The 12,781-nt window shown below is 46.5% G+C and overlaps 1 protein-coding gene across 20 annotated transcripts in view; it reads right to left on the bottom strand.

Annotated features, from left to right (window-relative positions):
- The window catches only part of GPHN (gephyrin), an 868,578-nt gene that overhangs the window by 584,601 nt on the left and 271,196 nt on the right, over positions 1-12,781 (bottom strand). For all 20 annotated transcript variants that reach the window (XM_082242578.1, XM_082242574.1, XM_082242561.1 and 17 more), the window contains exon 3: positions 11,269-11,326. In XM_082242578.1, coding sequence (XP_082098704.1) covers positions 11,269-11,326 — 58 coding nt within the window. The remainder of the gene's footprint in view (positions 1-11,268; positions 11,327-12,781) is intronic.

Raw genomic sequence — 12,781 nt, 5'->3', positions numbered from 1 at the left:
ATTCAACACACTCGGGTTATGCTGCCCTCCACAGGAGTAGGACTAGACAGGAAAGAAAATACTCTGGCCACACCCTAGGGGCAGTCCCCGAGGGTATATCCTCTCTCTCTCTGCTACAGCAAATCAGTTATGTCACAAAGCAGTGTTTAGAGAATTTAACCCAACCCAACTCAAAAACAGAGGGGCGGGTACTACGTCTGTCAATGAGCTAAGAGAAAAGGATTTTACGGTAAGATTTTACAAAAATCCGTTTTTCTCTGTCGCTCATTGACAGACGTAGTCCTCGTTGATTCAACACACTCGGGACGTCCCAAAGCAGTACCACAAATGAGGGGTGGGAAAATGGAAATCAAATCCAATCTAGAAGGCCCAACCGGTGCCAACTAGAAGTTTACAATGCTCATCCTCAATGATGAGACTCAACAGAAATTTTTCAACAGAAAAAAACCCTCGAGGTAGACCACCGGTCTCCTCAAATTGCGGCCTGCAACACCTTGCGGCCAAATGAGGCATTCGCCGATGCCATCACATCAATCTTATAAAATTTTGTAAAGGTATGTACCGACGACCAGGTGGCCGCCTTACATACCTGGACCACTGACGCCTGATGGCGATAGGCCCAGGAAGTACTGAGCGCTCGAGTGGAGTGCGCCCTAACAGGGAACGGAGGATTCCGACCCTTAATAGAATAAGCCCGTACCACCGTCTGTCTGATCCATTTGGAGATAGACGCGGCAGATGCAGGCAACCCCTTTCTGGGGCCATCCGGGATCACAAAAAGTGAATCCGTCTCACGGAACGATTCCGTCGCCTTCAGGTATACCCTGATTGCCCGAACCACATCCAAGGAATGCAACGCATGTTCCCGATGATGATTGGGCTGAGGACACAAGGAAGGTAGTACAATATCTTCATTCAGATGAAAATCTGAAACCACCTTTGGAAGAAAGGATGGCTTAGGATGAAGCACTACCTTATCCCTATGAATCACTAAGTATGGGGACTGGCATGATAATGCAGCCAGTTCTGACACCCTGCGTGCAGAAGTGATAGCCACCAAGAAGGCTACCTTCTGGGATAAAGTAAGCAAGGGAATCTCCCTGATGTTTTCAAATGGAGGTTTCTGTAGAACCGACAAAACCAAATTAAGATCCCAGGGCGGTAAGGGTGCGCGGACTGGTGGAGCCAGGTGCCGCACCCCCTGGATGAAATTCCGCACCAAGGACTTAGTAGCTAAAGGTTTCTGAAAGAAGATTGCTAATGCTGAAACTTGACCCTTGATGGTGCTCAAGGCTAATTTCTGCTCAACCCCTTTTTGCAGAAAGGCCAATATTCGAGTCACCGAATAGGTACGTGGAGGAATCCCTAAAGATTCGCACCACGCGATATACGTCTTCCATGTGCTATAATAGACCTTGCTGGAAGTCGCTTTCCTTGCTTTAATAAGGGTAGGAATAACTGAAGCTGACAACCCTCTGTCCTTCAGTACCTGGGTCTCAATGGCCAGGCCATTAAAACCAGCGACTGTAAAGCACGATGGAAGATTGGTCCTTGAGACCGCAGACACTCCCTGAGACGAAGTTCCCAAGGAACGTCCGTGACTCGCATGTCCAAGTCGGGTAGATCGGCTTGACGAGGCCAGCCTAGAATTTCTAGGACCACTGGCGCTGACTGGATCTGAACCAGGCGGCCCTAGAGCTATCTGGCCCCGACCATCCGACAAAGTCTGATCGTTCTCCGTTCCCACACATTTATCAGACACCTGATTCCTATCAGGAACGGTGATCTCTCCTGGTTGAACCTCAGGGACCGAAGTCACCCGGCTAGAGGCTTCTTGGTCTGTCTGTTCAACCGGATCCGATTCTTGTGGGGAACTGAGACTAATCTTTGGAAAAGGTAAAGAAAAAGATCTGTTCAGGGAATGGTAACTAAAATGTTGGAAGGGAAGAATCGCACCGGTAGCAGTGGTCGATGCTCGATCTAATGCCCTGAATACCGGTGAAAACGTCCCCCCACCCTCAAGCCGGGTGGGGGCGCACCTTCAGGCTGTGTAATCCTTTGCTTCAGGTTTGGCCGAGTCGGTCTTTTGTCTGTCCGACCAGCCCTTCTTGAACCCTCCTGGAGGAGCCTTGCCTTTCCCGCTTGTTCCAGTCGGGCGCACAAACCCTTTATGGGCGGTAAAGAAAGGTCCCCGCTTGTTACGAGGTCCTTTAGCTTTAGCAGCCTGTGGCAAGAAAGTGCTCTTGCCCCCAGTGGCATCCTTAATGATCTCATCTAGGGTGGCCCCAAATAGGCGATTCCCCTGAAAGGGGAGATTCGTTAAGGTCTTTTTGGAACCTAGGTCCGCTGACCAGCATTTTAACCACAGCACACGTCTGAGGATTACCGCTGACATAGATGCATGCCCTAATAGGGGGGTAGCATCCAAGGCTGCGTCACAGACGAACTGTAGTCCTTGTATGATCTGTTCCATCAATTCAGATGTTCCCTGGGGGATATCTTTCTCCTTCAGGTCCTGGCGCACCAATCTCGCCCATTCCATTAGTGTCTGGGAAACTAGGCCGATGACAATTACTGGTCTAAAGGCTGACCCTATCAGGGAAAAGATAGTGCGGGACTCCGCTTCTACCTTCCGATCCACCGGGTCCTTAAAGGACGAAGTGTCCTCCACTGGAATAACCGTGGCTTTATTCAGTCTGGAAATAGGTGGATCCACCACTGGTGGTATCGTCCATTTCTTAATGAGGGATTCCTCAAACGGATAGCGTCTAGCAATACGCTTGGAAATAGTAAAGGTACGCTTAGAATGCTCCCATTCTTCTTTAATTTTATTACCAAAACACTTGGGTACAGGAAAAACCTTCACCGTTTTGGTGGGTTTGTTAGTACCAAAGGGAATCTCTATTTCAGTTGCCTCTGCCGGTAAAACCTCAAGTCTTAAGGTTTCCCGAACCGCCACAACTAGTGCGTCCACCAATGCTTCTTCCCGAATTATGGCGGAAGCATGAACGTCCTCCTCACTGTCTGAAGGAACTTTACCTGAGACAACAGCCCTTGCAGAGGGACCTGCAGCTGCAATGACCATCTCAGAATCTGAGTCTGAAGTGTCAGATGATATAGGGGTAGGCGGGGGTCGCTTTCTTGACCCCCGTTCCTGACAGGCCGTCTCCACCCGAGCCACCAAAGACTCCAAAACTGCTGTAAATGCATCTATACTCTGTGCACCGGCGGGTCCCGCAGCCCCCTCGAGGGAAACAGGTGGGGTTACCTGTGTGGCAGGGTCCATGATAATTCCAGTTACTACCCGGAAAAAAATCAATCCAAAACAAAATAAACTTTTTTTTTTTTTTTCCCAGACCCCCAGCGCCACAAAGCCCCTCAATGTTACCTGCTTAGGGACCCCTATCGAGCGAGAGAGAGAGAGAAAGACCCCCAGGCTCACCACTTGATGCTCAGAGTTTACTGCAACTTGTCTCAGCACTGTCTAGAACAGACAGGAAGTCTCTTGGCTGGCTGCCCGGGAGAAAGGAGGCGGCTCCGCCCCTCTGTACGCCTTCCGGCGCCTCCCCTAGCTCCACGAGGTGTTTGGGTCACCTCAAACATGGCCGCCCCCATGCTGGAGACACGAGGCTACGCCAAAATGGCGGCGGCCTCTTACAGAATAGCGGCGTGACCGCAGAGTATCTCGGCATCAATAGACCTCTCTCTACATGGAGATACGCGTGGCCGGCGGTACCGGACCCTGGCGGACCGCGTGGCCGTCGGGAGGCATGCTTTTGCTGGAGGAATGACCTGGAAAGCAGTATACATGTCCTGTGGCTTCTGACAGGTAGGATACTATATCTATCACAGTAAGATTCTAGTACTGCCACTGATTACAATCATTTAAACATACTTGCAATTAGATTGTCAGCTCCCAAATCAAGCCTCCTGGCTATTTTTACACAAAAATCACACTCAAATAGGAGAATCTGTGCCATGTTATAGGATAGAGGGGAACCCATCCTTACCATACAGAGAGGGGCCCGCGTTCACCACAAGACCCGTCAGGGGAAAGGGGGGAACATACTACTCACCATACCGGAACCAGGCGGGCGCCAACTCCTGACAGTACCCCTCTCCACCGAGGTGGGAAGGCTGTCGACCAATACGGACGCCGTGACTCATGGTCTTTGGTGTTTCAGCGAGACGTTTAACTCGCAGGGTCAGTCCCCGTCCAGTGGGACTATGTCGCGGCCGACCCAGCGCGGAGCTATGGCCTGCATGCGCTCGCAGGCTGAACTGGGGTGACCACTGGATCTCAACATCCAGCCCGTCGCCCAGTTCAGCTTTCTTGCTTGAAGATCTCACAGGAACACTGGAGAAAAAAGCTGTCTAAAAATCTTTCTAAGAAAAAAATCCTGCCAGGACCGAAGATCCCAGCAAGGTATCTAGGTCCTTACTCCTGACTAGACAGAAAAAAACTGATTTGCTGTAGCAGAGAGAGAGGATATACCCTCGGGGACTGCCCCTAGGGTGTGGCCAGAGTATTTTCTTTCCTGTCTAGTCCTACTCCTGTGAAGGGCAGCATAACCTGAGTGTGTTGAATCAACGAGGACTACGTCTGTCAATGAGCGACAGAGAAATTTAGAGTTACCTAATGCCTATATAACCGTTGTTGCACTATCCCCGCTTGTATGATGTGAGTACTGTGATCTTGTGGAGATTAACTCAAGTATAGTGCTTGCCAAAGAGAGTCCAATCCAGCCAGGGAAATACGTTTTAGGGCTTCTTGGCCCCACCTTTATTTTGGAAGTAAAATTTAAAGCGGAGTTCCACCCTGGGAAAGTTTTTTTAAATAAAAATACCCCCGGGACAGTCAGGGCTAGTGCATTCCACAATGGATAGCCTCTGATCTGTCCCGGGTTGCACTTACCTTTTAGAAGAAATACTTCCCTTGAAAATGTATTGTCCAGCGCTGCCATCTCAGGTGTGGGCAGCTTGAAGCCAGCGCGATCCTCTTCTGTGTCCTCTTCCGTCTTCTTCGGTCCCACGATGCACTGCACCGGCCCCGCCGTCACTTCCGGTGCCGCAGCGTCATCCCTGCACAGCTTCTGGGCATGCACAGAAGCTGTTTAGCAAGGTATGACGGCGCCTGCACCGGAACTGACGTCGGGGCCGGTGCAGGCGCATTGATTCCTGGGAGCGATGACGTTCAGCTCCCAGGAATCATTGCAAGCCAGGAAGTGACGAATAGCCGTGGCCGCCGAGGGGAGGAAGAGGAAGTAAGGGAAGAATATTTTCTTCTAAACGAGGTAAGTAAAAAAAAAAAAAAAAAAATTGTGATTATCCATTTGTTTTTCAGGTGACCCGGAGCAAGAAGATGGAGGTAAGTATAATTTTAGGGTGGAACTCCGCTTTAATTAAAAAAACAAAGAAAAAGTTACATTTGCAGGGGTGTTCAGCATTCCTCTTTCAATGATACACAACACAACAAATGCTTCTTCAGCCTCCTGGCTTACTCTTGCAGTGCTGCTACTTTGCTCGCTTCATACTTACAGTCCCTGTCTGGTCCTCAAAACTGTTTTAGAGAATTAAGATTCTGCATCTTATTTGCAGCTCCCTGCTGCACTGACCCACACCCTCACTTCTGGGCATGGAAGCTAATGTTTCTCAAGTGGAGCCCCATATCATCAACAGCCCCTTGATAATAAAGGCTGTGCACACCTACACAGTTAGGCTGCTGATCTCGGGGAACACATGAACACACACAGTCAGAGGTGTCATCCCCCTCAAGACTCTTCAAAGTCTCTGGACTTCAGAACCCAATCCATAAGTTACCAATCCTAAAGAACATACATTTTCTTCAAATTCACTCTGGAGCCCCTCAATCTAACACAGTAGCAGGGCTCAGCACTGTCACAGCGCTTGCCCTTTGCCTGCAGAAGTATGTATAATTTGGATTGTCTACACTATAGTTTTGATGTGAGATAGCACAAGTGCTTGTAATGGTCAGATTGCTTGTACTAAAAGTATGGACTCGAGAGGACTATTTTATTTAGTGTTATATAACATTAAAGCACCACTGTATTCTTGTATGCTGGAGTCTGTATTGAGAAACTGTTGGGAAACAACTTTAGAACCTGTGACTGGATCCATGGGCTGGTATAGACTTGATATATTTATTTTTTTTAGTTTTTACTTGGAAGAGGATTTAGAAGAATTACAATTTTGAGGTAAGAAGTCTGCGCTGTGTACTTCAGAATTTTATATACTGCAAAGAAGTAGCACACGTATTTTTCTTTTGCATGATTTTAACTGCTGTTAGGAGAGAGAGAGAGAGAGAGAGAGAGACAGAGTAACTGCACTGAGAGTTCCATCTAGTGGCAAATACACAAATCTATACATTTAAAGATAAAATATGATTTTAGGTATTTTTATTTTTTAGTTCATACATTTAAAATGGTTCCAATTTTTTTATAAAATGTAATACATGTCAAAGGATTCACAGTGCACTTTGGGTTAACTAAGCACAGCAGATTATGCTTTTGGCTTGCTTTGTCTGATTGAAATCCTGGACAAAGCAGTTCTATGAGTCATGAGTCATTCCTCTGACTTATTCACATGTGAGTTCTATAAACCTGCTTTTTTTTAACATTTAGTTGCAATGCTGCAGTGAGAGAAATGTGTTCTGCCAAAGGTTTTCTGAATAACTCAAAACAATGTATACTGACTTTTATTTAAGTCACTGGTGGTCAACTTGATATCATAAACAAAAAAATGCAGTGCATATATAAATAATATTCATAAAAAAGTGATAATTAACTGTGTAACACCATTATTAAAAAACAAACACACCATGATATGTGTTAGTAAGTCCACCTCCAAAGAATGGAAGAAAAAAGTAAATAAAAAGTCACATAAAACCATTCCTTGTGTGCTTGAAAATAAATCCAGGAGCAGCCAAGATGACACCCAAGAGAAAGTCCACACAGGAGGCTTACCAGATTGGCAGTGACCCCCCTCAACAGAGTGGATCACAAAGAAGGCAAGGACACCAGCACAGGGAACTCCCGGTAGCAATACAGCTATAGCTGATAATAAGATGAACATCAGCTTGTTCTTAGTAGACCACAATATATGCAAAATAAGGGCGATACCGTAAAAACACCTTCGTTTATTGAAAAAGTATTGCACTTACATGAAATAATCTTGCAAACAGCATATAAAACGCCAGAAGACAGAAAGGACCTTCCTACAATAACCAAAACGGCCGACATTCCGCTGCGCATACACAGTGGTGTGTGTAAGTGGTTCCGCCGTAGGTGTTTCATCATACGTGACGTCATCAGGAGCCCCAGATGACGTATCACACTATGTTGAGCCTGATAGACAAAGGGTGCCTCAAGTACTGACCTGAATATCACTAAATGGCTACACATTTTATTCACTGTAAACAAGTGTAAAATGATTTTGTACCCAAAGGGTGTGTGTGTAATCGAATATGTGTGGAAGTGATGTAAACTATATTGTCCTTCATGGGGGCATGTAGCAACTTAAGATGTAGTGTAGGTGGGCCCTGTAAGGGTTTCAAGCTGCTGCTTTTCTGAAAGCGACACAAAAAGGAGCTCTGCAAAAATGGGATTTTTGACTTACCGTAAAATCCATTTCTCTGATGTTCATTGACAGAAACAGCTTCTTATCTTCTTGACAGTTGGGTTATGCGGCCCCTTACAGGAGTAGGACACTAGGCACAAAAAAGCTTGAATATGCCTATGGGGCAGTCCCAGGGGGTATACTCCCACTCTCAGCTATAGGCATTCAGTTTTGTTACAAGCAGTTTCAGAGGAAACCCAAATCCACAGAGGGGTGGGTGCTATGTCCTCAATGAACATCAGAGAAATGGTTCATTGATGGACACAGCTCCTTATCTTCGTCACAGAAGGGATGTTCCAAAGCAGTGTCAAACATGAGGAGTAGGAACAGCAAGAAAAAATTCCCAAGGCTAAACAGTAGCCAACCAGGTAACAGAGCTCAACCATAAACAACTGGAGCTCACCTTAAAAAAACAATACACCCTAAATACACCCTCAAAGAGGACCAGGTCCTCTAAACAGCAGCCTGCAAATCTTTGCGGCCAAAAGAAGCATCCACAGATGCCAACACATCTACCTCATAAAACTTTGTGAAAACTTCTGTCGACTGAGATAATCCGCTTGCCAATTTTCCACCCCTGGAATGTGTACAGCAGGGTGGGCTGGAACGAATCATTCTGCCCACCTTAGAACACCGGCTACCTCCAGAGCCGCCAAGGCACTTCTTGTGCCCCCTTGGTGATTGACATAGGCCAATGCCATGGCATTGTCCGATTGAATGCGTACTGGACACCCCTGAAGGCGAACTGTCCAATGATCCAAAGTCTGATCACTCAGAGTTCCAGTGCATTGATCGGCAGTCTGGACTTTAAAAGAGTCCAGACCCCCTGAGCACAATCTGTGCCGAGTACATCTCCCCACCCGGACAAGCTGGAATCCATGGTGACAACCATCCAGTACAGGGGTGAAAGGAATTAACCTGTCGAAGTGCCGGAGAACGAAGCCCCCAGATCAAGGACCCTCTCGTACCCTGGGTTAACAGGATCAGATTGTCTAGAGACAGAGGATTTTTGTCTCGTTTCAACAGGATCTCTTTGCAGAGATCTCATGTGGAACTGTGCAAACGGAACTGCCTCAAAGGTAGACACTATCATATCCAGCACCCGCATGCAGGCCCGGAGGGATAACCGTCTGCTGGACAACAGAAATTTTTCCAGAGGAAGAAACACCCTGGCTGAGGCCGAGTCCAGAGTCAGCCACAGATAGTCCAGTCTCATGGACGGAACCAGAGCAGACTTCTGAAGGTTTAGAATCCAAACAAATTCCCACAGAGTACGCAGAGTAATCTCAAAGATGTCCATCAGAGCAGTCGGAGACACCGCTCGCAGAATAAGATCGTCCAGGTACCCCAATACTGCGATCCCGTGCTGACCCTTAATGATGTCATCCAGGGTAGCCCTAAACAAAGGATCACCTTGAAAGGGCAGATAAATGAGAGCTTTCTTGGAGGCTTGGTCTGAGGACCAATTCATAAGCCACAACACGCGCCTAATCATCACTGCTGAAACAGAAAGTTTGGACAGCACAGGAGCTGTATCCAAAACTGCATCACAAATAAACTGCAGCCCATGAATGAACTGGTCCACAGAATCAACATAACCAACAGGAACCTGCTCACCCCCCAGGCCCTGGCGCAAAAGCTTGGCCCGTTCAGTTAGGGTCTGATACACCAGGGCTTAGGCAAAGACTAGCTGCAATGCCAAACCAGCCATAGTAAACATGCTGCGTACCACAGCCTCCACTTTCTTGTTAGCCGGGTCCCTAAAGGACAGGGATACCTCTACTGGGATCATGCTTGCTTTATTTAACCTGGAAAAAGGAGGGTCACGATGTGACTTGTGTGTACCAAACGACAGAGTCACGTACATGGCTATTATCAGTCGCATCCTCCGTTTTTAAAGTCTCATGCACTGCAGTGATAAGTAGGTCTACCTTTTTCATTCGCTGCTGTGACCATGGAGGAATCATCCTCACGTCCATGGCGGCATCAGGCTCAGAATCAGACAAGACAGCCTGAGCAGGGGGAGGCGGGGATCCGAGACACTAAGGACCGCCGTCAGTGCAACCATGGGAAGCTGGGGTTCCGAGGGATCTGCCACCTCCATGAGGGGGTCAGTTGGCGGAGATGTAACCCTGAGACTCCTTAAGAAAAGGAAGACCTTACAGTACAAAAACCACTAAAGGATCCACTCAAGGCTCAGGGTACCTATTAGCAGAGAGAGAGAGCGATAATAGGGACCCCCAAAAAGACTCACCCTACCGACTGGAGGAGCACCAAGAATTCGAACCCAGCATCATCATGGGCACTATCCCTGTTCATATGTCCAGGGTACAGGAAGAGGAAACTAAGGAGGAAGAGGAGGAGCTTCAGCATCCCCAAGGGGCTTCAGTTGTCTCCAGCATCTCCCAGACTAAGGGAAAATGGCCCCTGCGACCTTATCCGGCTACACAAACATGGCCGCCAACTGGAGACCAGCCAGACTAAGGGAAAATGGCCACTATCAGCTACAAACACTGAAACATGCTGCTAGGATCTTTCTTGCACCCTCTGTAATGCTGCTCCCTCTGCAAAGGGACCCCCCCTGAAGGTAGGACACACATTTATACCCACACTACAAACAGCAGGACATGCACCTAGGGGTCTTCTACAATGGGAAACCTCCAGACTACAAGGGTGGAACACGTACTGTCCCAAGTCTCTTACAGAGTGGGGATAGCGGGGGGGGGCAGGGGTCTCTGCTGCTGAATTCTCTGACTTGTAACCCCACCAGACTCTAGGTCCAGACAGGGAGGAATGGGAGTGGGGGAAGCATAGCTCAGTGAGGAACTTAAGGACCGTCCCTGGAGGTTACCCGCGTCAACCCCAAAGAAAACCACCAAAAGAGGAGAGGGCGGACTGTACTTACCCTTCCATGGTGCGGGTAATGCTCCAGACAGAACTCCTCACCACTGAAGTAGGGGAGCTGTCGGCCAAGGGACCTCGGCGACTCAGACCCAAGCCCGGCCGTATGTGACCCTGCAAGACGTTTAACTCGCAGGCCAGCCTCTGTCTGTGAGGCTATGTCACGGCCGACCTAGCGTGGAGCTGCGGTCTGCACGTGCTCCCTGGCTGGGTTGGGGGGGACCACTGGATCTAGATTATCCAGCCTGTCGCCCAGCCCAGCAGTTGATTGTAGATGTCCAGAGAGAAAACCAATGTAAGGAAGGAGAAAATTGCTAGGACCAGAGATCCCAGCCAGGAGCCTAGGTCTTTACTCCTGACAAGCCAGAATAAACTGATTACCTAGAGCAGAGAGGGGGGTTATATACCAGCTAAGACAGCCCATGGGGGTAGCCAGGTGTTTTTTGTTCTGCCTTGTCCTACTCCTGGAGGACGCAATATAACCCACTAGTTATGATTTATGGGGTGAGGTGTTTGTCGATGAACAAAAGAGAAACAGTAATTTGTTGTCCAGGTTGATTATGCCAACCTAATCATTCACCTATCGGGAGAGACACATTGTATTTTTCTAATTCACTACTTCTATGTAAGCTCCCTTTGTCTTATAATAGAAAAATTAAAAAACAGAGAGAATTTTTACAATTGTTTAAGATAATAATGCATAATATGAAATTAGTATTAGTTTTACCATACCTTAATGTCTTCTATTTCATCTGGCACAATTTTATACGCAGATATAGTCCCGCCCAATCTAAAATTGGAAACATAAATCTCATTACTTTTCACATTCAGGAGAGGTGATAAAATTTTTTGTATATAATCACATGAAATATTTTGTTGTGAGCATAGAGTAGCAAGTACAAAGTACACTTTAGGCCTTAATATAGCATGTTATGTCAACCAGTTTGAAAACCTCTTTCATTAGTCTAATGACAATCAAATTCCAATGTCTGACCAGATATATATGATTATGGCCTATTATTGCCCTTTGAGATATGCTATTAAACAGGAGCCTAAGTAATAGTTTTCCTCCTTTAAGTTGTTTTAATCCATTATCCAGAAATATTAGCACAACCCCATGAAAAAAATGCTCAGTCAATTATGAAAAATCTGATAAAAAAAAAATTTTTTTTTCAAAAACAATATAAAACTCAGCATATGTATCTGAATTATAAAACGATCAGCTAGAACATTATCACCTCCCACCATAACCTGTTGAGGTATGGACTCGACTAGACCTCTGAAGGTATACTATGGTATTTGGCACCAAGCTGCAAGTCCTGTAATTTGCAAGGTGAGGTGGTCAATGGATTGGACTTTTATTTTTCAGCATATACCAAAGATACTCGATTTGACTGAGATCTGGAAAATTTGGAGTCAACACCATGAACTTGTTGCTTTGTTCCTATAACCATTCCTGAATTCATCAGACTAGGCTACTGTCTTTCACTGCATCTTGTTCCAAATCTGATGCTCACATGCCCATTGTAGGCACTTTTGGCTGTGGACACGGGCATCCTGACCAGCCTGTGGCTACACAGTTCCATACTGTGTTGTATTGTGTATACTGACACCATACTATCTTCAAATGGATTTGACTAGAGCATTGACTGCCCATAACCCTTTCGCCAGTTTTCCTTCCTTGGACCACTTTTTGTAGGTTCTGACCACTGCAGACCGGGTACATCCCGCAAGAGCTGCAGTTTTGGACTTGTTCTGACTCAGTCATCTAGCCCTTGTAAAAGTAGCTCAAATCCTTACACTTGCCTATTTGTTTCTGTTTTCAACACAGCAACTTCAGGGACAACATGTTCCCTTGCTGCCTAATATATCCCACCCCCTTTTAATTTCCATTGTAAGAAGATAATCAATTTTGTTCACTTTCTACCGTCATTGGTCATTATGTTATGGCTATTGGTGGACAAAATAAACATTATAAAACATACAGGGCAATGGAGATTGTATGCATTATTAGATAGTAATTTAGACGGTCATACAATGCATTATTAAAAAGAGCAGTGACACACAGATCAAAGAAGAGATACAATGTCCGGAAGTAGCCACATATCATAGTACTGGTCACACAAGCATTAGATAAACAGATATACAGTATATTCCTGAATTCCTTAATTCGTGAGATCAGCTAATAAGGTAAATGTAAGTAAAAGGACAGAAGTAACCCACGTGACAGGCTATCAATGAAGAA

Source organism: Pelophylax lessonae (assembly GCF_965119305.1).
Source record: "Pelophylax lessonae genome assembly, chromosome: 13".
Lineage (NCBI taxonomy): Eukaryota > Metazoa > Chordata > Amphibia > Anura > Ranidae > Pelophylax > Pelophylax lessonae.
Note: the sequence above shows the minus strand (reverse complement) of the source record. Positions and strands in the feature narration are given on the sequence as shown.